The sequence below is a fragment of the Manacus candei genome, unplaced genomic scaffold, assembly GCF_025592945.1.
Source record: "Manacus candei isolate 608988 ecotype Guabito, Panama unplaced genomic scaffold, ASM2559294v1 h1tg000050l, whole genome shotgun sequence".
In the NCBI taxonomy this organism is placed as follows: domain Eukaryota; kingdom Metazoa; phylum Chordata; class Aves; order Passeriformes; family Pipridae; genus Manacus; species Manacus candei.
Genome location: NW_026138098.1, coordinates 33,050,784 through 33,076,056, shown reverse-complemented (window position 1 = coordinate 33,076,056; position 25,273 = coordinate 33,050,784). Strand labels below are relative to the sequence as shown.

Genomic DNA, 25,273 nt, shown 5'->3' with positions numbered 1-25,273 from the left:
TAATATGCTGCTAGTAATTTTTAATACTGCTTGCTGTGTGATAAACCACTAAATATAGAAGCTGATTTTTTGGCTGTGGGAGTTTGTAAATAAATCAGTGTGGTTTTTCAGGTAACATTGAGAGAGGTATTAGGATAAGCAAGATGCTGAGCTGATCAGTGGGAATATATTTATACATATCATATTTCTAGGCCATTGAAATACTGATCTGACAGCTGTGTTGAACGTTTTGTATTTGGCTTGTCCAGCATAATCCATCTGTTTCTTCAGTGCCAACATGACAGTCTGGAACTGCCTGCTGTATTTTGGTGTTACAGGTCTGTTTATTGACACACCGGTACCTGCAGGGAGGAGAATGGCAAAAACTGCCCAGATTCCTTGCAAGAAACCAGACCCTGCAGATTTCCTTTCTTTGAATTTTAATAATTTCAGCATTGTTGTAGTTGTGTCTCTCTAGCAGACAATAATAAGCATATCACATATTTTTTAGGATCATATGAAATGGTCTGTTTGTCAGTAAATTCAGAAATATGAAAGAACAAAGAGCTGAGGAGCTGACAGTGCTTTTCAGAGAGTGTGTGTATGTTTGTCTGTAGAAGAGATCCAGGCAAAGCATCTCCATTCCAGGCCACCAGCTGCTTGTACTCTCTCCTCTTCCAGGAAAAGTACATTACATTGATTACACCTGCAATTTGGTGCCTTCAGCAGCCCAAACAGTGACAGCAACATGTCCCACACATGCCAGAGTCTACCCTGAGTATCCACCTTTCCAAGCAGGGCTTGTGTGTTCTCTGCTTTCTTTCTCAAAAATTTGTCATAACTGTGTTATGCTTCCTGTAAGTTTTTGCTCAAGCTTTAAATGTGAATGTCCTTATTTTTTTTTGCTGTGAATTAAACATTGTATGTGTTTTTCCATTATAAAAATGAGTGAAGGAATTGAGTCTTTCCTTTGAGCTATGTTTTGATTTGCACTAAAATTGTTTAGCCCTTTCGTGTTGATACAGATAAATGGATATTATTTGCTTCTGTGTTATTTTCTAGAAAGTATGTGCCGAACAAACCTGAAATTCTTGTTCGCAAAAATGAGACTTGATAGCTATTGCATTTTTTAGGTATTGAAGTTTAATTATGTGTTTTATGATGCTGTGGATTTTTGAAGCTAGCAATTCACATTTCCTATATATTTACTTTTTCATGAGAGAAAAATCAATCATCCATTTTGTTATTTCCTCTGGTACATGAAATAGTGGGGGACACTGAAGAATTTTTTTATTAGTTTCATAAAAACTCTTCACCAATATCACTTCAATAACCACAGTTTCATCATCTTGGTTGAACTGCCTGCATGGCATCTCCTTTTATCTGTCTTAAGCCTATTTTCTGGGAAAGTATGGGGGAAAAGTAATGGAGGAGAACATGGTAAATCAGTGTGTTCTCTACCATCTGCTTTAAAAGACAAAAACTGGATGTTAATATCCAACAGTATCAGACATTTTATTAGGTACCATCTCCAGCCTTTCAGTTGAGAGATTACTAAGGCACAATACATACTTATAATTAATGCCACTGTCAGCTCAACCTGGCATTCACGGCATTAGTCTGCAGTGCCACCAAGAGCAGCGGCTGCTCCTCCTCTAGACTCCTGCTATCCCTTCCCTTGAGCCAGCCAAGAGTGTTCATGCATCCACACAACAACAACACCAGGAGCTGACTCGAATGAAAACTAACCTTCTTGCTTCCCAGGGTAATTCTCAGCTGCATCAGTTTTCTGATCCAGACATTAGGAGTTGCAGTTTGTTCTCTCTGTTCATGGAAATTGAGGTTTGCTGTTTCAAAAAGCTGATGAAGCCTGGGGCAGTTTCAGGTGATTGGGATGCTATGGAATGCTAAGGCTGTGGGACACCAAAATGTATTGGAAGGCATAGTGCTTTATTCTTTGGTTCAAATAGACTTAGCTAGATGTTTGCTTTGGCTTGAACTTCTTCAATAAACAGTTTGAAGGAGGGGAAAAAACCCTACTGTGACTCTTGGATTCCCCTGAAAGCCTCATGCTGGCTGCTTGGCTCTTTTGTGATAGTAGTTGGAGAGAGAATAATTAACTACAAAATGCCTTGAGGTTTTCAATCTTAACTTTCATCTTCCAGCATCTGTTGTGTTAGAATAGAATCCTCACAAACTCTCAATTTGTAGTATTAAACAAAAATACCTACCCTGAGCAATACAGAAGCTGTTCTGTTTTATCCTCTTCTTGCCCCACCTGTAGTTAGTGGACATAAGACATGAGAATGATTGAGTTACTTAAAGTTGCTGGAGGGCATTTGCTAGGGGTTCACACTGCACAAAAGTGCTGTGAATGTTTTAAAAGCAATTTATTTTTCCTTTCACCTTTAAAACTTTAAAGTACGTTTCCCAGAAAGGTATTTTTGTTTTTTTTTATCTCTTCAACTTTTTTTTCATCTAAATTTGTAAGTTTTCCTGAGATTCCACATTTTATGGTGACAGACCCCTAGCAAAATGCTGGAGAAGGAAGGAAAAGCAATTAAAAATCAATGTTGGAGACTTACTGTGGTCATGTGGTCCCTTCTTGTGTTTTAGTGATTTCTTCCTGGAAACTACAATGCTATAAAGTCATTAAAGATGGCAAAGAGGGGTAACGTGATCTGCAAGGGGGTATTCTGTGTTATATTTTCAAATATAAATGCAAAATACGTCTGGAAATTTGACTATCTACTTTACTAAACTCCAAATTAAAAGTAATTAGGAATTGTGTCCGTAAGAGCAGCTTTGGATATAAAAATAGCAAGTACACCAGTTTGCTTCCTGTCTCTCTCAGATGATTGTGCAATATTGTTGATATAGATGCAGAGTCTAATTTGCTCCTCTGAGTTTACTGCCCTAAAGCTCTCACTACTATTGAAAATAGAATAATTTCAAGGGAAGCTTTCTTTCTAATGTCCTTGAAACTTGCCGTGTGATGTGACATGTGTTCACATTTGTGCATGAAACACAGGTCTGTGTGTTTGCATTATACCATTTCTTCTGTCTCCTCTGCACTTTTTCTGGAAAAATACAAAATGAAACCAGGACAATTCTAAGTTAATAACTGCATTCACATGAACTTTGTGTTCTACTGTAGAATCCCTGAAATTATTTAAGAATGCAGACTTTTGATGCCTGATCTGTATCTCTAAGGCAGAATTTTAGCCATATGTGCATAGTTTTCTGGGAAAGATGATTTTATAAGGAGATTTTTTTCTGGGTAATGCACTGCATCCTTCCAACATTTGTTTTACCTGTTTCTAAATCATGGTGTGTATAAATAATTAGAGACACTTCAAAAATTACCCCATTTCTCATTTCCTTAGTGGTACAGCTTTCTGTTGGAGGCAGTAGCTTGTCTATCTCTTGATATCTGGGATATCTGCATGTGGAAAACAGACTAAAGGACTAAAAATCATTAAAAAACCATTACTGACAACGGGGAAAAGGAGAGTAGTCATTTGATGGTGGGTCACATACAGTTTAGGTAGTGTTCGTTTCCTCTTTTACGGGATGATCATGTAATGATGTGTAGGAACCTGATTTCATGATTACAACTCTGAATCGTTATTCTTAAAAATAACAGAGGAATAGAGATTTCTCCCTAAGGAAGGGAGAAATGATTTCCTATCTCCAAATTTCTCATTACCTGCCCTGAACTGTCCTCGCTGCCTGGAAGATGACAAGGGGGTTTTGTTGGATTCTTTTTGCACCTTTTTTTCAGCTCATGGGGTGTGTACAGACTGTGTATGTGAAACACAGGACAGAAAATGAAAACTAAGAGGAAATGTGGAAATATTTACGTTCCCTTAGTGTCGTGCACACCTGCTAAGATAGTGACAATATATTGTCTTCACTCTGCACCATTTTCTTTATGTTTGTTGTTGTTGTTGTTTAATTTGAGAGGATTTTGGTAAAAAGTAATTTGAAACTCTCTTGGTGGGAAATTCTTAACTGGGGGTGGAAAATACCCACCTCAGCAATACAAACCCCTGAAAACCAAACAGGGATGATCTTTAGTTACTACATTTGTTTACCGAGGGGACAAAGAAACATTGTGTTATATTTGCTTCACTTTCCAGCCACTTCACTGTAACACGTCCAGTGGTGTGACATGACATTTGTTCTGGAGGAACTTGTAAAATCCTCAAGGTGTTAGTGATAGTTTGATGCTCCTGTATATGGACATGTCCCTGAGCAAATGCTTATTGTCGTTTAAGATACGTTCCATTTTATGTATAGGAATGTAACTGAAATCTTACTACATTTCTATGACAGAATCAAATGATGCTAATTCCATTCATGTGAAGTACATTACTAAAAATAATTTTCTTATTTTAAAGTCTTCCTTGTTTCTGAATATATAGAATATACCTGATTTGTCGTGGTGCTGGTTTTGTTAGAAATGCCAAGAGGGAATGAGGAACTAATTAATACGTTTTCAGTAGGTTATTTGTATTATTGCTGTTTGGTTGGATTTGGCATAATATAATTCAAACTGTACGTGAAGCAACAGCTGTGGCATAAATGTTGAGCTTTACTGATGTCCTTTCCTCCCCAGTATATAAATGTAATCCATATGTGTGTTCATATTACCATGTATTCAAGGACTGTAGCTGCAGTGTAGTTACACTGTAATTGTACCAGGTCTCATACAGTTTTATTTCATCTCTATAAAGTTCGGTGCATGAATGAATAATCCATAAGGACCTTTCTATTTTATATGCATTCCATTATAAATCGGACTAAAGGTTTACTTGGATATGAAATCCAATACACAGAAGGTAAATGATATAAACTTCAGTTTTACGTTGTAATTTGAGTATGCAATTAATTTAATTGATAATTATGGCTGTTGTATTCAAACACAGGGATTTTTTTTCTGTTGAACTCCTTTTGAGATCAAGTCCTGAGACTGTAAACTCCCATGGAGATTTTTCTTAATGCCTGCATCCTCTGGGAAGCTGTACTGTAGCTTGTGCTGTTGACAGTATGCCTTATCCCAGTTTGATCAGCAAACCCAGCTATCTCTGGTGCTGATAAGTTTTATACCACTATAATGGGCAGTGTTGGTATACTGTGACAGAACATTTACACGGCTTAAGAAAAATGTAGAAATGTAGAAAAATCATCCTTAAAAAGCTTTGCTCCGTGAAGAGACTTTGTGTTCTCAGTTCAATCTGTTTATAGCAAACTGCAGGGAGCTGAGCTCCAGTTCTGGATGCAGCACTGCTGAAGGTAGGACTTCCAGTGTGCTTTTGAGTATAAAATAACAAAGGAAAAATTATTAGCAGAACTCAGTTTTGAATATTTTTTTATTTCCTCTTTCTTGCCAGAGTTCAAGAAGCATTGGGATGATACTCCTGGGCACAGGGTGTGACTCTTGGGGAAGGTCCTGTGCAGGGCTGAGGGTTGGACTCGATGATCCTTGTGGGTCCCTTCCAACTCAGCATAGTCTGTGGTTGATGTATCAGTAAGTCTTGAGGATTATTTTAGCCATCCATTTCAAGAATCTATATCTTGAAATTAGAATTTTATTCTAGAATGCATTGCTCAAGGCTTGATGAACTTGGGTGAATTGTTTTATGCTTTCTGAGCAGAATCTCGTTGTCCCCCATGTAGGCAAACTATGGATACAAGAAAGTAATTGTTTGGTTAGCATGTTAAGACTGCAGCTAAAATTATTGGAAGTAGTTTACCAGTGTTACGATTTGCTGGATCCTAAATTATATCCTGGATAATGGGTGTATATCTAATACAGAAAATACAGTTTGAGGAATAGCAATTTTTTTTGTTGTTTGGGTCAAAAAATGGACTTTTTATTCTTGAAATAAAATAGGGGATTTGTGAAATTCATCCCTGTAGGTTTGAATATCGTATCCAAAATGTCCCCTAGGTCATTTACAGATGCTGTACTCCACAAGGCAGAAACAGAAATGTTTGTTTATTCTCGCTTTGGTTTCAGTAGTGCAAGATAGAGAAAGTGAAGGTACAGAACTGAAATGAGGAATTCCATGCAAAAAAACCCAACATACTTTGGAATTTGCTGTCTGTTTCACTTGTCAGGTCAAGTGAATTAGTTCTGGGTGGGGGGTGCCATCAGATTGGTTTAAGAAGCAGTCTTTAAGTGTTCAGCCTATTCTGTCATCTGTCTCTGAAAAACAAAGTAACTGTCCACCCAAATGTGAATACTGAATACTTTACTGCATTTTCAGTTTTTTCCCACTTCCGTAACACTTTAAACTAAAATAATGGCAATGTCTCTTTTGTTAAAGATAACTCGTGTGCTTTTTCTGTAGGAGGGTTCAACGTGCATTCAGAAATACGTGTGTAGTCCCTGTATGAAACCAAGGCATAGGTGTGTGCAGGGTAGGGGGAGCTTTAGAGGGCTGTTTGGTGCGTGTGGTTTTGGTTTGGCTGGATTTGTGTTTGCTTTTATTTTCTTTCTCAAGAGTTCACCATGCCTCTCAGCAGTTAGAAGGTATGCTTTTGAGTGAAATTACACAGTTTTTTTTTTTTTAATAAAGTACAAAAACTTTATCCCGATGTAATAAGAACATATTTCTGCATATTGCTGGCAACCACTGCCCAGACATCAGAGATAAAAGCCAGGCAGGATTTTATTTAATTTCTTGCCTGGAGTATCAGATCAATAATGTTTGTAGAATTTTTGGCTTACCCCCTACCCCACAAGTCTGTTTGTTCTTGAGGGATTGCTTTACCTGTGCGCTCTTAATTTATTCGCAAGTTCCATGATCAGCAGCTTGTAATAACAATGTAGAAATTAAATCTTCCCTCAATGGTGGGTAACAAGAAGGCCTTTGCTAGATTTGAACAGTGGGTTAATATATCTCTACTTTGTTCAGTTATGTGTTCTCAAAGCTTAAAGTTGCCTCATAATCTCAGAACAAATAAACCCATATATAACTTCTAAAGCTTATTACCAAACATAGTCAATTATGTCACAGTCAAACCAAGTGCCTCCGGTGCAATCCGTCCTTCCTGCTTTAAACTGTGGGATAAGAGAAAGAAAGAGAAACATAGAGTAAGTTCTTTAAATCCTATTTCTGCCAAGGTAGAGAGAGATTGCAAATAGGACTTTGACATTTTGTCTTGGATCGTAATTTGCCCTAAGTGTTTTTACCACTGCAGATAGTATTCTAGGGATTGCAGTGTTCTTATTATTGCATCATTGTTTCCTGTTGGATTTTTTGAGTCTGTCTGAAGCAGTAGGTGTCTTATCTGTTCTGAATATAATGTGAAACCTTATGGTCACATAACACCTGTACACCTAAATCCTCATAACTATCAGTACTGGATAATGCTGCTGTGGTAGAAGTTTTTCAGGATGTTGTGAAAGAGAGAAGTGTGCCGTGGATGGAACTTTTCCTGCGTTCAGAAGTGTTTCTTGTGGAAGTACAGTATTGCTTTGTCTTGTATGTCACTTTTGAGATAATGATTAAACAGTATTCCTTAACTCTGCATCTCCTTTTAGACATTTTCTGTGGAGGTAGATTTCATCTTTTAAATTTACAGAACAATTAAAGTTGATTTTAGTAATAAATATAGCCAGTAATTTATTTCCTCTTGGAATGCATTTAGCTCTTGGGTAGAATTTGTCTGTATTGTCTGGGGCTGTTATCAACATGATCTCAATTTTATTTAATTATATTGACTGAAATATATTTTATGCTTAAATATTTTGTATACAAGATACTCAGTTTTCAAAGCTTTTAAATTGTTATGGGTTTCTTTCATATCTTTGTTATTTTAATAGCTTTTTATGGCAGATGCCAAAGCAACAGTGTCACATAATCTTGTGCCTTTTTATCATTATAGTGGGATTTTTTGGCTTGCAAGTTTGTTTCTAGAGTTAGTAGTAAATACATATGCTTTCTTACAGAGCTTGGGCATATCTGGATATTTAAGCTCCCCCACTGTTTTAAGAGAAGTACAAGGCACAGCTTGACAGAAATAAGCTCCACAAAATGTTTGTGTGTTTGGGGTTTTTTTTTAAAGAACAAAAATAACAGACTACCAGCATGTTTCTGTGGTTTCTTTTGTAGTAACTCTTGTGTCAGGAAATAATATTTCATGATGTTGCTGCATTCTGTTTGCATTTCTATTACCTGTCTTAAAGTATCCCTGAGAAGTGAGTCATTCTTGCCCCTGAAGGAATCAGTGTCAGTAATTAAGTAAGTATCATATAGTTGTTTTGTAACTGCATTTGAAAACAGTAACAGTTCAGGTTGGAAGGGACCTTGGGATGTGTACAGCCTTCTTCTCAAGGCAGGTCCTTTTCCCGGGGAACTGCCCCCCCAGCCAGGTGGTTCCCAGACCGTGTCATGTCAAGTAACTTACTCCATCCCACCTGCGAGATTGGTTTTTAGACATTCAGATGATCGTTTTTGAAAGAAGGAAGAAAAACCTCAGGTTCTCTTGCATCAAAACCAGTTGGACACGAGTTTTCTTCCTTACAGTCCTAAGCAGTGCAATTTCTTTTCTGAAGTAGTGTGAGATGATAAATTTAGTAATAGCTTGGGAAAAAAATCCAACTTTTAAAAGCTCAGAAATCAGTTTTCTGTGTTCTTTTGTTGTGTTACTTGTGTACATACCCCAGTTAATCTTCTTGAGGTATGCTTAGAAACTGTTCACATTACATAAATGAATTGGGATTAAAAATTACATTTAAGACTCCAAGAGCTTGCCCACCAAACTTTTGCAGAGCATTTGGTTCTTAATATGTTGAGATAGCCGAAAGAGAGAAAGCCTCCACACATTTCCCAGGAGACACTTTTAATTTCAGGAGGAAATAAGGATTTTGGCGAAGGTTTAAAAGGGGTGACCTACAACCAACATAGAGCATTCCACAAAGCACCCACACAACTTAGCAGAATACAGCCCACTGGTTTTAAGTTACCCAGAAGAGATTAAGAAAAGAGTAAAGAAAGAAAGAGATTAAGAGAAGAAACAGGAGTAAATAACTGGAGAGAGAAAAGAGATCAGGAAAAGATATTAAGAGAAAAATAGCTACCACCAAAAAATCCTGTGGAAGGCCCTTCCTTCCGCTGCCCTGAGTTGGTTCTGCCCCAACAATAAAACAATACTTTTACTGATCCAGTGTCTCACAACATCCCACTGTAGTTTCTTTAGCTATAAAAATATGGACCCTCTAAGTTTCATCTTCCAGTAGCAAAAATCTGTGGTCAAGTCCGATGCTTTGAATTACTTTTCTGTTTATTTATGTGAATGTAGAGCCCACTATCCTATACACTGGAAAAACAGAGTGGAAATAATTTCTTTGCTTTTGGCTCCCAAGGAATTCCAGCCTACCTTCAGCTCAAAACTTTTCACTCCAAAATCTCTGGGTGATTTTGCACTGGAGCAAGTATGGATTGTTACTGTTTTTCAGGGAGCAGGGTGGCAGTTAAACGTACCAGTTTTAACTACGTTTAGTGATCCTATAATAAGGTACAAAATAATTCTTATTCCTAAGAGATTTTATTAATGTATATATGATAGATGTGCAGTTTTAATGCTAAGAAACACGAGTTAGTTTTATGTTTGATGCCAGGATTCTCAGTCATGTATCAGATCTTGGAGACATTAACCCTGCATGCAAATGAAGAGCATTTTGTGTCATTTTACATCCTCCATGAACACGAGCAGTTCTTCAGGAACATCAGCTTTGCAGACTGTTCTCTTTGGCAATTTGGTGAGACTAGAGACAAGCAGAGTCCTCATCCGGACTTTGCCTTGTGAGCCTGTTTTTAACATTCCTGCACTAGAGGTTGGTACTAAAGCTTTGTAATCTATGCATAAGTGGTAAACTTTTGGTAGGTGTGGCTAAAAGTCTGCTTTTCCTCAACTCTAGGTTGAGTACAATCCATTTTCCATACATATACTATTGTTTGGATGTTATTTTTCTGTGTCGTTATCCATGTCTTTCTCTTAGAGATGAACACCCCATCCATGCAGAGCAAATGAACGTGTCAGTATTCTGAAGGTCAGGGTGAAGTAGATGACCACTTGACAGTAAAAACTGAAGAACAAAGTTACCTGTGCTTGTAGAAATTGTGCTTTTCATGTAAATCTCTTTGAAATATTAGTCCCTGTAGGTTTGTTTACTGCTCAGGGTGAGTGAAGGGGGCACAGCATGGCCAGTGGAGAAAAGAAAATGAGAGGCTGAATGTGAAACAACCAGAAATGTAAATTCAGTGTCAGAAGCCTCTTTTAATTGGGCACCCCACACTTTTCAAAACAAGATCTTAAGGCTGAATTGAGTTCTACATAGAAAAGACTGTTGTTTCAGAAACGGGTTTCTGAAGTTCTTGTTTGTGATGTGGTAGCTGCTTTTGGGGTGTTGTTGCATGTAATTGGAGATGATACTGCATGCAGAAAACACAGTGCATTGATTGTGGTAGGATATTTCTTAATGACTATTAACTTCAGTTTGTCAGTAGAGCAGGGGAATTGTGGCACCCTGACCTTTGTAGCAGCCTCCTGTAGGGGCAGGATTGTAAGAAAATCGATGGCATAGGCGTATGAAGGTGCAGGTGACTGAAAGGCAGGTTCCACATGTTGCGAAAAGTGAGATGAATGAGAGAGTTGTTTGAGAATTCAGCTCAGAATGAGAGGGAGCTTAAATACGCTCTCTCCCCCATCACCTGGAATTGTACACTGTTACACGTAGATCGTGATTACATGTAGACTTCTGAGTTATTATCACTCACCCAGGTGGATAAAATGGTTTGAGAATACTTATTCCCAAACACGGGTGTACAAGTTCTTGTTTTGATTTGATTGCTAAATGGGGATATCCTGGGGTGAGCTCTTTCAACTTTGCTGTAGCAGCTTACACTAGGGCAGAACTGACCCTTCTTTTCTTGGAGGTAAATTTGTCTAGCATCTGTGAAATATTTGACTGAACTGGGCTCTGCTGTTACTGTGTCAAGTTGATGTATTTGCCCTCTTAATTTTGTTGGAAATTAATCTACTGGAGGTGCAGATGAATGTAAATCTGGGCAGCCAGCTCCTGTTAATCTGCAAAAAAGATAATCATCAAACAAAACTCAAGCTATTAATTAAGACTTTTTATTGATTTGGGTAGAGAGGCTAACAGTTTTCAGAATCTTCTTTTACTTTATTTCTAAGGAATTTCTAGTTTTCTTCTGCTGTAGTCACTGCCATGTCACTGCAATTGCTTCTTGCCTTGTTTTATTTAATTAAAACACTACAAAAGTTTTCTCTTGTAATGTTACTCACACCCTGCATATGAACTTTGTACTCTTGTGTTGTCCCCTTTTGCCTGACCTTAAGCTGGATGATTCATCCTTACCTAAAGGCACCATCTCACTGAACTTCACCTCCCTCCCTCGTGTGACAGGGTGGATGTCTGTTGGGCTCCAAATTATTTCTACAGTAAAGGAGTAATTGTGCCGTAGTCTTAAGCTGACTGCATGAATGCTGCATGAATGTTTTGTAAGATTGTTGGGGCTTTACTTTGGTTTTGTTTTGTTCCCCACCCTTGCTCCCCTTTTAGCCCATCATGCACAGGAGTAGGTCCCTGAAAGCTTCTTGTACTGTGTATGCCTCAGATTTCATTTTAATTTACCTGTATTTTTATGTAACAACCAGCTGTTCAGAAGCTGGATAGTAGGAGGTGTGTAGGATATCTTAGAACGGTCATCATGTTGCTCTGTCCTCAAGATTCCCTCAATTTATATAATCCTCTGTCACTGCTCTGTTAACTTTTTGGGAGTGGCTTGCATTCAATGGAGTGTGTAGAATATGGTATATCCTGTCCTTGATGAGGACGTATGTATGTTACTGCTGTGCAACTAATAATAGTAAATGCAGTCCTCATCTAACTTCTGCTCAGAAGTCCAAGGATATATTTGAGAACTGTTAGTTTAGCAACTAGTGTTATGCCCAAGCAGTGAGCAGGAGGAGTACCAGCTTTCTGGGAACATTTAACTGAACTTTGAAATCTGCAGTACAGAAATAAAAATGGGGAAAAAGTAATGATGGAATTGGAACAGCCTAATATGCTGTAATAAGGTACAGGAAGGCTGTTTTTAATTGACCAGTGACAAATTGTAACTCAGTTTTAGATCGGGATGCAGTGATGAAGCAGTGATGTCAGATTAGTTTTGCTTTCATTGTTTCTTGTGGTCAGTTCAGATGGTAAATTTACTCCATGACTGATAGTTGGAATGAGGTAGAAAACCTAAGCCCCACGAAGCCTAAGGAACTGGCTAAAACTTTTTTCAGCTTAGTTTCCTGTTGGTGAGACTGTGAAAGGCCTCGTGTTGTTTTTTTTTTTTCTTTTTCTGATTTTTCTTCTTTTTACAGGAAAAGGAGATTTAAAATCTCCATTCTACTTATGTGATAAGGTATCTCTTCAAGTTTCTTAGACCACATTAAAAATACCTAGTCTAAATCATATGTGTTGTGGATCATGGCTTTTGGGACAGCTCCAGATAGGACAAAGGCAACAGGACAACTGGTCTTAGCCAAGCTTTAGGAACCTTGCTTGACTCTTAATCCCTCCCCTTGACATGGTTCCCAGGCAAAACGAAGATGTGGTCTATAGTGTGCTCTCCAACTTAGATATGACAGGATTTTGGTTTCATTACTGTCAATCTGAATTGTTCTATGGAATGTGGGTGTTGTCACGCTTATGGAAGCCATGTTTATTCAAAGTGGAGCGAAGTCTTCTCTTCATAGGATATTTAACATCAGAGCCATTTACCTCAGGAACCATGAGGAACAGTGTCACCTGAAATACTTAATTCAGGATTAACTGCCTTTGTGTATAATATAACTGATTTAACTTCTAGCTGTAAATTTGCTGAGGGAGGCCTTAGGTGAATTCTCTGGTTTGTGTTATTTAGGTGGTTAGACTGATGGTTTGGGGCTCTCGTGCACCCTCAGCCCATCAGACTGTGAGCCAGTGCAGTCTCTGTACTGTTAGATGAGGGTGCTGCCTACCTGTGCTGTAGCTTTTGCATTTACTGAAGGTTTTGGGACTTCATTTCCAGAGATATCTGGGGTCATCTTGTTTTCTAAATTCACCCATTTAATAAAGTTGACTACATTCTTTAACAGTTTTGGTAATCTTCCCAGGCAGTTTACCTCTTTATTGCATTTGACAAGATAAAAGTTGATTTGGCAACATAAAAGATGTTGGTTCTGATACTGAAACAGCTTTTTACACAGTCTCATTGTGACTTTTGGCAGGGCCAACCTGATAAATCTACCAAAACAGAGAAGAAAATAGAGTAAGAAAAAGACTTTATTGTATTCAACCAGAAATAGTGTTTGACTTTCATATATCTTATTAGAGGTTTAAACAGAAAAGTTAGAAATTACCTGTTTAGTATTCCAGTCTTGTTGGACGCATTTTAAAACCTAAACTAGTTAGTGTGGTGAATGAAAACAGGACCAATGTGACCTAAGAATTATTGAGGTGAAATTTTGAGCCCCTGGCTTAGAAAATTGATCCTGTGAAATTGGATTAAGTGTGATAGGAATGAAAACAGTGAAGTTCTCAACTCCTGCAAATGTCTTACTTTTGGGAGAAGATTGGGGGAGCTGCTGTAGAGACAAACAGAAATGGGCTTTAATATATTGCATTGCATGTGGAAAGTTATTGTATCTTTGATATTGATACTGAAATAGAGAAACTGGAGGTGATTTCTTCTGTGCAACTGTGGAATACTCAAATGTTCAGAGTAACAGAGGCAGAGCAGTTCTCTTTCTGTATTAAATGAGTAGTATTTTTTCCTGCCTGTTGCAGATTTATGCAGTTCACACCTTAAAAAACAAAATCTGGACTGGATCTCCACTTGATGGAAGCTCAAAATATTTGTTGCAAAATGCCTGACATATACAGGGTTTGGCATTGGATTGGGCTTTTGGGTGTGTTTTACATCGTAACAAAAATGCCCTAATTTGCTGCTTGTCTTCTGCTTTCTAATCCTTTTCCATATATTTGTGCACATAGACGTTGTCCTGTTGTTGCTCTACTGCATGTTTTCTGGGTATAGTTTTGGAGTAGTGACAAGTAGTGACATTAAGAGAGTTGCTTGCTTCATAAATTGTTCTTCGTGTTTACCAAAATTTGGGGTTTTTTGTTTGTTTTTTTTTCCCTGATGATATACTGTGTTCTGGTTGATGAAAGCAAAGCTAAGATAGAGTAGAATAAATTACTGAAGTGTAAATGCTTATCAGTGTGCCTTGTACCTTGAAAAACAATGAGTCCTTTCTCAGGGACAAAGGGAACAGTTTTCTGCTAATTTCTAAAATTACTGATTCCTAAAATGGTTAAACCACTAATGTTATTTTAAAAAATATATGGAAGAGCAGTATTACTACACTGAATTTTCTGTGTTTGTGTTCTACACTTCATATAGAAACAACATCACATCTCTTGACCCAAGAGATTTGGGCACTGGGCTGAAACTTTTTGGGTTGCTTTTGTCCTGGGCAAGTTTCCGTGGGGACTTGAAGGATGTGGTATGTGCTGTTCCCAGCAGTGGTACTCCTGAAGTACTAAATGAACAATTGTTTTAAAAATGTGGTCTTTGGGCAAGTCTGGAGTCACCATGTTTTTTTCCTCGTTTGCCATCCCTGGGAGCTAAAACTGGGCATTAATGAGAAGCCATTGTGCCTCTAGTCTACACCTGGGAGAACAATGTTTAGGAAGTGAGCTTCCAGTTTGTTTTAAATGGGATAAAGGAAAGGGAAAGTGTTAGTGCAGGCCCTTTCCTACTTTAGTTTGTTCATTTGTACATTTTTTTATTAGTTTTACCAAGTGAGTTGCAATAGCCACGGTCTGCAGTTACTCAGAGATTAGAAACAAAAGTGTTTTATCCTGTTGGTGAAGCACCTTCAACCCAGTAGAAATCTTCAGCGGTGGACTCCATCACCACAGCTCCTGGTAACAAAATTGAAAAGCTGCTTGTAAACTGCTTAGTTACATCTTTTGAATTTCCAGCATTTGTTTTAATAAACAGAAGAAGTAGTTTGTGTTAGTGGTGAAATGGCAAGTCATGCAAGACTGATTTTAGCACTGCATGTTATTGCCTACCTTGAAGTTTTTATTCAAAGGGTGTGTTTAGTGACCAAGGTAATGCTCTAACAGGAAAATGCTGAACATTTATCTTTATAGAAAGGGACCCCTATGATCTCTTTAATTTCCTGCTCTAACTCTCATGAAAACAAAAACAAATTGGTCCTTGCACAGCCTTCAGTCGAAGCAATGCATGTAAATGGAAATTAAAGCCTTCAGCAGCTTGTGTGGTCTGTAGACTGATGTGAGAAGCCAGAAGCAATTAGCTATCCAAGCATAAGTGTCTGCAGGAAGAGCCCCTGTTTCCGAAGTGGTGCTGCAACTGAATACTGCCTGTGGGGACGCAGGCAGAAGGTTTATGACAGTAGTTTGCTTATGCCAAGGATGTGGGCACCTTTGTTGGTGTCTTTTGGGCTTCAAAGTCCCTGGTGACTTGTTTTTAATCTCAACATTCTGATAAGATGTCAGTGATCCCCCATGTCATCTGTGTCAGCATTGCTGTGCTGTTGCTGTTTTTCAGGTGGCAGAACCATAAATGATCAAGACAGATCTTGTGCCAGATGATACAGCCAATAAATGCTTTTGCAGAAGATTTTGTAGATCTGAAGTATGGATAAAATAAGGTTTTATGAAACGTACTGAAAGTCTGTAGTGAAAGGATGTCTGAAAATGATGGGGCAAGCCCTGTGTTTAGCACAAACCAAATTAAAAAAGGGAAAAGAGTAGTCAGGTCTAAGCCCTTAATAGGCCTGGCTGGAGCAGTATCATCACCCACTTCTAACATCTGCTGTTTCAAAAGTCAGTGGTTTTGTTTAAAGGATTCTGCCTGAAATCAGACTTGTTTGAAATGAGCCTTTAGACTTTATTAGGTGTGTGCTGCATGGCTTGGTGAGCTGTACTTGGTAAAAAGATTGTTTCATAGCCAAACTGCCAAAATCTTCGCTGGCAGTCATGGATTTTGAGGTGCTTTTGATTTTTTTTTGAATGTTTTCTTGTTTTAAAGAGCATTCCCTATGATCTTATTATCAGGTATTTTTAAAACAACCTGTCCACTTTTTTCCAATTTCAAATTTGTTTTGCCTATTGGATTTTTTTCCTTTTTTGGAGAATAAAATATTTTTAAGCTTTTATGTTTGTACTTCTGGGACAGAATTCTGTTGTTGTTTTTTTTTTTTTTTATCTCCTGTGAAATTGGTGAAGGTATCTTATCCTTTTCTTTATTGTAGTTACATTCTCTCTGCCTTCTCCATGCCTGATAAAATAATAAGGAGGTGGTCTATTCTTCCTCATCAAAATCATTAGCAAAAAAGACTCCGTCCCAGCAGTGGTCTTGTGAAAACCTAGCTGTGTATGTTCCTTCATTATGAGAGCACAAATATTAGTAACTTTGTCATTTGTTTAAATTTCACTAGCTCTGTAAGTTCATGTGGTTTGTAAAAATACCGACCAAACAAAACTGATTACAGATTTAGCTTATTATCCAGAACAGGGTCAAGAGGATTGTTATTATTGTAAGGACACATCAGATGGCCTTAGAAGAGAATTTTTCTAGTTGGTGCCAAGACTTGATTACAGTGGCACAATATGCAGGAATGTTTCATGAATGTGTACTGTCAGCACTGAGGATTGGTGGGGCATGTTGGTTTTATTCTTCCCGTATTTTGCTTTACGTTGTGTTTTGTAGTCTTAAAATCATTCTCCCCTTGAGAAATAAGCAATATTGGGAAGAGGAAAAAAGGTTAATGTTCAGCTTCTACCTGGGATATGTGTTAGTTTAATTAAAAGATGTTTATAGATACAACATCAACAAAAAAGCAATACTAGGAAAAAACCTCTGTAGGTAATTAACTGACTGAAGTATCTGCAGAAGTAATCCAGTATTTGCATATTCAGTTAGTCTTTCTTGGGAGAGATGAACTCTACCCTCTTCATGTGAATATAGTTCCTGTTTTTAGGCCAGGTTGATTTAGCAATAGCAGTCTGCTGCTTTTATATAGATGTAGTTTGTGTTATGTCCCATGCCTCTAATCCTAAAGATACCTGTTGGCCTGGCAAAACCTCCCACTTTTCCGTGACAGAGGCTGATAATACCTTTCAGTGAAGGTACTCCATAATAGGCTCTTGATGTAAAAGATTTTAACTCAAAACTGAAGTGGTGATGTTTGCTGTACTGCTGAGTGTGTGCCTGAAGTGTGAGTAAATAAAAACCTCCTTGTATTAATATTCTACAAACTTGGAACAATATGAATTCTCCAACCAAAAATAAATTGTTGGGATTTTTGCTGTCCTGTTCCATTGAGCTTTTTGAAGCCATAATGAAAGTTGGCCTAAGCAACATCTGACTGATATTTCTACTTGAGAACAGAAACAAAAGCTGAGCAAAGGTGTTGCATGGAGAACAGGAATGCTGCTCTGCAATGTTAAGTAAAACATAACATTTGATTTCTGAAGACAAAATTATTTAGTTGGGTTTTGTTTTTATTTTTGGTACAGGTCATTAATGCTGCTTTAGCTCTTGCTGCCAGACCAAAAAGTCAAGTTGTGAAAAACAACATGGAGATGTATAGGAGTACATGGGAGAATCACATCCATGTTCTTACTGAAGCTGTGGATGATATAACAAGTATTGATGATTTTCTTGCTGTATCAGGTATGATAATTTTCAGAATCTAATTATTCCTTTACGTGCTTTGAAAACTTTTCATCACTTGTCAGTAGGAAACCAGGGGAAGATTAGATTGTGTGAGGTTTTGTGAAGCCGTTGCTTGTGTTTAAAATGTCCCCACACAGTGGATATTTCTGCTCTGCACAATGTAGAGCTGGGTGGAAGTTCCTTGAGCAGATCAGCTGCAGGGAGTGCAATGGGTGTGACAGGGGCACATTTGTGCATCCTCACAAGGGATTCATCTACCTCTTCAGATACAAAATCCTCTCTGGAGCTGTGAGAATCTCCTTCTAAGAGAAGAAGTACAGACGAGTGTGCATACACCTTAAACAGGACACTCTCGTGTTACTGTGGAATGCACAGTAGAATTTGTGGAATTTTCCGTGTTACAAATATTTGTCACACAAACTGTACTTACAGATCTCTTCAGTGAAGAGACCCTTGATAGTAAACTGTAGTTACTGAAGCAGTGAGTGTCTTCAGCATTTAAACAGAAGATAGAAAACAGTTGCTTCATTTCTTACAGTTGAAAGATCCCAGTTCTGAAGGAAGTTTCCTCCCTCAGTGATGAAAAGTATTCAACAAAAGCATTTCAGTTGCACTGTTTTTCTGTGTTGCTCCTGCTAACATACACCTTCATGTGCATAGCCTAGAAATCTTTAATTCTGAAGCACTTGTAAATCTGTATAATTCTACCTTTTTGACTTCTCTTAAAGTAGCGTAAACTGGGAAGGAAGGAAAAATTTGCCTCATGTTCATTAAATGTGGTTTAACTTCAGTGTTTCTTTATGGTCAGTGGACCCTGTGCTTGCCCATTTCTCTCTGGGTACGTCCTTTGGGCTTAGTTCCATTTTTTAGGATTATTTGGTTTATGCAGCAATACGGAAAATGACTGCAGATGTCAATAGTTGGAAAACATTGTAAATAAAGTCAGAACTGAGTTCAAGTTATGTTTCGCTCGTTAAACATGGGGGTAGACTCTGTCCTTAAAGGGAGACAGAGCTTGGGTATTTATTGCTCTGAAGTTTATTTGGGTATTGTCAAAAATATCACCTCTACTGTGGTGACTGGAAGCTGCTGGACTGGAGTCCCAAAAACTTGAGTGGTGGTTTTTTTCTTGTGATCAGGGTGTGGATATTACAGTGCAGAAACCATAAGCAGAGATGCCTGTTCAGGCCCTTTCTGGGTCTGCTGATGTGGATGCAGACTTTTCCTCAGGGCATGGAAGTTCTCCTTCCTTTACAGTGGTAAAAGTACCTGGCAAGTGATTTAGGTTTCACTGGAGAAGAATTTACTGCAAATAGTGCTATTTGATTATCCACTGAGTTACTCTCCTACAGGTATCTCAACATCTTAGTACACAAAAACATAACCTGAGGATTACTTTTTCCACTTACGAACCTTCCTGTTTGTCATGGTTTGAGATAGCCCCAAAATCCAATTCCCTAGCTCCATCCCCCCTCCCACATCTCAACCTAATGTGAGATGGGTTTTTCCAGACAAAACACACCAGACTCAAAGTGGGGGAAAGGGAATATATTACAATGACTGTACAAATAAATACCATATCACATTATACACATGATCACAAACTATCTCTACCATGACATATGTATTTACAGTGGACCAGATCTCTTCTCCCCTCCAAATAAAAGTCCAGGAGGGAAAGAAGGACAGATCCCTTCCAGTCTCTGAGCAGCAGCATCTTCTGAGGCAGCAGTCTGTCTTCTTCACTTGCATGCAGCAGCTGATAGCTGGCTTTCTACCAGCATCCATGAGGGAGGTATTCAAGTCTCTCTCGGCCCCATCACCTCCAACCAAGGGGTCTTCCGTGGGCTTCGTAACCCCAGACAAGGTCGTATCACCACGTCATATCACGAAGACACAGGGGGGTCTTCGTGACGGTCTGGTATCTCCAGGAGACTCAGCTCCTTGCAGGGCCTCTGTGCCCTGCCCTCAGGCTACCACCGTGGCAGCAGTGCAAGGGGGGGGAGAGCCAAGGTCAACTCCCCCCGCATTCCTCTGGCCGTCCCGGTCCAGCTACGGGACGCTCTGAGCTTCTCAGCTCCTCTCTCTCTCCGGTACTGCTGTACTCCAAGGCTCCTCTCAAATAGGAGTCCATCTCCCTCTTTTCTCAGAGGGATCTCAAAGGAGTTTGGGGGCTGGTACAGTCTTACCCCCAGAACTCTGTCTCTCAGCTGCTGGCTCTCTTTCTCCTCGGCTCTCTTTCCAGGAGTCTTCTCTGTGGTGCTGCATGTTGTTTCTGCTGCTCCTTCAGTTCAGGTTCTTATCTCTGGCTCTCTGCCACCGTTTCTCTGGTCAGTCCCGGCTGCTGCTCTGCGCCCATGGAGGAAAACATCTCCCGGCATAACTACAGGCACCTAGCCCAGCTTTATGCTGTTCCAGGTCCCCGCAGCCCCCAGCCAGGGGCTGGGAGGCCCCAGAGGGCCCAAGGGGCTCAGAGCCCCTTCCTCGTGGCTCTACAACATGGCCACCTCTCCAACAACCAACAACCAAAACTACAACTCCTCTCTTCCGGTGAGCTTGTGATATGTTTACATTTTTGCAGGAGCGCCTATTGGACAGAATTCCAAAACTTCCAGGGGTTTCCACCCCTTGGGGTCTACCACTTTTCTAGCCTCTGGGGGAAAACAAGATTCAAACCATGACACTGTTGCTTATAGGGCAAATCTTTCCTGTTAGGGTAAAACTGAAATTTCTGCAGGTGTTGCTGGAGCTGTCAATGAAGAGATGAAACAAATCAATTGCTAATGAATTTAATACATGAATTTCTTTAACTTACTATGAAATCTCCTGAGTTTTAAAATTCTTCTTTGAAATTCATTGAGCAAAGCATCTCTTTTAAACTGTGCAGCTATGATTCATTTAAATGGGACATTTCAGATATTTTTTTTCAACATTTCCTTGACTCAAAGAATAAAATTAGGCATTCCAATAATAATTGTGGAAAAAAAAATCAGTCATCAGGTGGTTGCTCATTGCAGAGTAGACTCCTAGCTTTTTGCTGTATTTTACATTCTTTGGTTGAACACAGTTGAATGATTGACAACATTTCACAGTCAGTAAAAGCAGAACCTGTAACTCAGGTAGCACTGATGTGTAGGCCTAAATGTGATGGGGTCCAGAAAAAGTAAATAGTCATGTATTTTCTTTAAACTGTGTGCAGAACATCTTTTGTAAGCTTTGGTAGAACCTTCTGGCACATGTTAATTTAATTTGTTTGAACTTCAAGTGTCAGGCTCGTTCTTAGGGGATCTGCTGAGTAGATGTTTCCCTATGGCAGAATCACCTTCCTGCTTTGGGAAGACTTCTTTTTTTAATTTTTATTACCTTCGCATACAAAGAAGTAATGAGTAATTGTAAGTGCAAGCCACTCTTGGTCTACTCCTCAGGGTGTTAGCACCATTACTGTGTTCTGAGGAAGCAAAGCATTCACATTGCTCTGAATAGATAGAAGAGTTGTCTAAATAGAAAAGTTAAAAGTGTCCAAACAGCAAAGTTAAGTGTAATAGAAGATAGTATCTACCTTTTCCAGAAAAGTGATTAGGAAAGATAATGTACATTGAGTGTTTTGTGTCACGCTTGAGATGAAAGGAATACCAGAACTGGTTCGTAATGGGTCTGTTCTTTCTGCAGAATATAGTATTCTATGCCACATGGCAACATGGGAGAAAAATAGTTTTAAAATAACATACTTCTTTCAAAATGGATACTGAGCTCTTTTGGGCAGCTCTTCACATTTGAGTTGGATGGCTGAGTTTGCAGCCCTGACTGACTTTACATCTTTCAGGTTGGCGAGGGAAGTGATTAATACTGGAATACTAAAACTGTATTCAAAATTATAGTTAACTTCTTTGTAAATACAGTAAACACACCTTCCCTAGTAATTCTGGTGACTCAGAACTCTAAATCGTACAACAGAATTGCCTACTTTTCAAGTTTATTTTAAATTGCATCTCTGACAGATTGATATGTCAAATTTTTCTACCAGATGCATCATGTAAACCACAAAATACATATTCCCAACTTTAAACAGGTTTGGAACGTACATTTTGTATGAACTTTTCACACAGTGTCATCTGAGCTTTGGAGGACAAGTAATTCTATAAAACGATGTTATTGAGATGAGTTGTTCTGGGTTACTTTTGGCTGAGTTTCTCCTGTGGGCATTTCCAAGGTACAGTGTGACTCCCTTTAGTGTCACCACAAAAATTTTGCACTGAGCTAAGTAGCAAGTGGGTTAGTCCCTATGTTTCTTGAATCTAGACTTTTATGTTTCTGTGCTTAAAATAAGCTGAGGAAGGGAGCTGTGGGTAGAGGATGGGAAGGAACTGAACTCCCTGTGAAAAGATCTCCTTGTGCTGTTTTCCAAGCCACTTGTGTGGTTGCCAAAACAGGATGTTTGTGTATGGACAGTTCTGCCCCACTGTGATACATGTACTTCTCTGGTGTAGCACTGGGGAAAGGAGAATTCTGTAGCAGATCAAAAAGAGTAAATTGTGAGCATGTGGAAGGTTGGGGTTTTTTTTTTTTGTTCTTGTTAATTCATCAATTTTTGGGTCCCCTCCCTTTTTTTTAAATGCTTATAAATTACATTTAATAATAATAAAATATGTATGGTAATAATGCTGTTCTTACTTTTTGAAGTGTATTAGTCTTTCCTTTTCAGATTCACCTATCTTCATGGAATCGGGTTTTCTGTTTTGTTTTAATCGTGTTCTATTCTTGCTGTTTATTCATATGTGTGTTCAAAGGAGAACTAGAACTACAGAAGAAAAAAACCAATGAAATCAGGCCTTTACAAGTGAAAAAGTGGTCTGATTGCAAATAGCTTAAGTGGAGGTCTACTCCTTATAAGGGAGAGCAAGAGTTAATGACTTGTATAGAAAATGTCATTGCAATTATGAGACATTATAAATGATGGTACTGCTGTTCGTAGATTTGTTACACCTCGTAAGAACAGAGAATCAGTCTCAGCCTATCGGTTTTGGATAGTTAATTTATGCAAGGAAGAATGTGGGTATTAATCTTTACAACCCACTGACATTAGGTTTAAAAATTACTGTCATCCATTTATCACGACGATGTGAAATCTCCAGATTCATAAATTAAAATGTGCTGTTGCATTTGATGCATGAATTTCCAGGAAACTAGTTCTGTTATGCTTGTAATTTCATTTATGTTTGTAAATCCTAAGTTTTATCCTCAGCTCTGCTCTCATAAACTGACTCTTTATTGTCTGCTCCTACACTTAGGCTGGAAACATAGTTTATGATGTTGATTCTTCTGTGTTATTTTAATAATTAAGTGCCTTAATAAACCTGCTGGATATAGATGGAAAATCTGAAATGTTGGTATTTCCTTCTTTTGTATGGATGTTTTCTGCTCCTGATAATGGTGTGCAATTGCAGTGACATGTTAATTGCAGTCAATTTTAGTATTATCACATGTGAGAAAACCAGTAAGAGAAGACTTAGATCTTTTAGTCCCTGAGTTAACTCAATTCTTACAAGGATGGTACAGGTGAGAAAAGCATCAAAAGTGTGTTTATATATACCAAATTCTCAGGACCTGTGGTTTTTTTTCCTTTCTGTTGTCTTCTTGAAAAGCTTGCATGGCAGACCCCTGTGCTGCTTTGCTGTCCTAGTCTTAATGTCCTTGCCCAAACTGTAATTATTTCATTTGCTGGGCCTTCTCTCCAACCTCCCCTATGCTGCCTTGAGTTTTGGTCTGTCATATTCCTAATATCACTATGCTTAAATCCTTATAATAGTAACTCCTCTTCTGCCCAAATGGAAGTTCCATATTTTCATAAAAACATTTCCCTGTTCATTTCTTTTCTCATCCCTCCTCATTTGTGACTAAATCCCCATCCTGAAATGTATGCAAGTGTATGCAAATAACAGAGAACCTTTCCTGTTGTGTAGTTACATCTCTGCTCTCTGCCCTTTCACATACCTTCTTAAAAAACAATTTGTCTAAAGTGCATTTCGTCTCTTGTCATCTCCTCAACACCTTGAATTGTAATTTCTTTAAAGGTAAATGTGTAATAAGTCATTAGGTGCTGGGATTGTTTTGTCCAGTTTGCTGTCTCTCTACCAGAAATTCTGTTCCTTGCCATTTACCTGATGGAGTGATACAGGGAGTGCAATGACTTACATGTCTGCCTCAGGTAAGGGTTTGTGTGACTCCCCTGTGCAGTTTTCCACTGCTAAACTGATAATGGTAAACGTGGACATGGGCAAATCAATCTGCAGTAGAATCTGGAGAATCTGCCAATTGTAGCCTTGTGAGCAGAAAAATATTCTGTAATGTGGACACGGGTGCCCCACAATTCAGCTTCTTACAAGAATTGGACTGAAGTGTCTTATATAGATGAAGACTTGTGCGACTGCTAAGGAAGTTCTTTGGTGAGGCTAAACATCATTCAAGCTAACCTGAGTAGACAAAAGGGAATAATGCTTTAAGTGAAGAGTCGGCACAAATCAGTGACTTCTGGAAAGAGGGAGAAGAGCCATAATCCACCTTCCTATAGTTCTCTTGTTCAAGTGTGATGTGATGTACAGACTTTCAGGGGAGATCCAGGGAAACGTTGCAGGTCTCTTCCACTGAATGAAGTTGAGAAGATTACACTCCAAGTGTGGAATGTGCAAGGAATTCCCTAAAAGTCTGAAATTGTGCAGTCTAGAAATTTGTTTCCAGTCTCATAATCCTTCCCTTGAAATCTAAGAATTTGTTAAGTCTTTCAAGCATAATGGTAAACTGTGATACTGCAGTGTTAGTGTGTGCCATAAGAAACTCTTTTTAGTTAATGGAAAGCAGTAGAAGGTTGGATGTTTCTGTAAAGCTGTTGAAGAAAGCAGTTTTTGTGGGTGCCAGTAGTCTTATTGCCACCAACAAGAGCTAAGAGACCACATTTTTTTTTTCTGCTTTTTTTTTGTAGCTTTTATTTGATTTCAGCAAAGCTTCCTCAGTTGAACACCAGCAAAAATAAACAGGAAAAAAGAACCTACCCTCTTTATTTTGTCCACAGGCCTGGTTATAGGGAAGTAATTTACTGATAACACAGAGGGAACAAATATGCGCCTTCACTTCTTTCCCTCACATTTATAGTTGCAGGTCTGGAGCCCCAGCTGCTGCTGCAGTTTGTACAGTTGTGAGAGATCTTCAGTAACTGATTAGGAAGCAGGGGGTCAGATGGACTTTATTATCATGGGAGATAACATGTACAAAATGACAGAATAGAAGAACACAAAGACTAACAGAAATTAGAAGGAAAATCTAGAGATTGTCTACTACAGCAGAGTACAAACTATTTCCTACAGAAATTTCACTTGAAACTTCTTCAGTTTATGTGATCCAAATCTTTAATTTGGTCTTAAGTATTGTATAGCAAAGCTTGAGCAATGCAACACTTAAGTAGTATTAATCTGCTGCAATGAAATGTTAAAGAAACTCTGCCTGGCAAATCC

General features: G+C 38.6%; 1 protein-coding gene across 7 annotated transcripts in view; it reads left to right on the top strand.

Moving 5' to 3' along the window:
• The window catches only part of CTNNA3 (catenin alpha 3), a 443,012-nt gene that overhangs the window by 295,861 nt on the left and 121,878 nt on the right, over window positions 1-25,273 (top strand). For all 7 annotated transcript variants that reach the window (XM_051800260.1, XM_051800262.1, XM_051800261.1 and 4 more), the window contains one exon: window positions 17,609-17,765. In XM_051800260.1, the coding sequence (XP_051656220.1) occupies window positions 17,609-17,765 (157 nt within the window). The remainder of the gene's footprint in view (window positions 1-17,608; window positions 17,766-25,273) is intronic.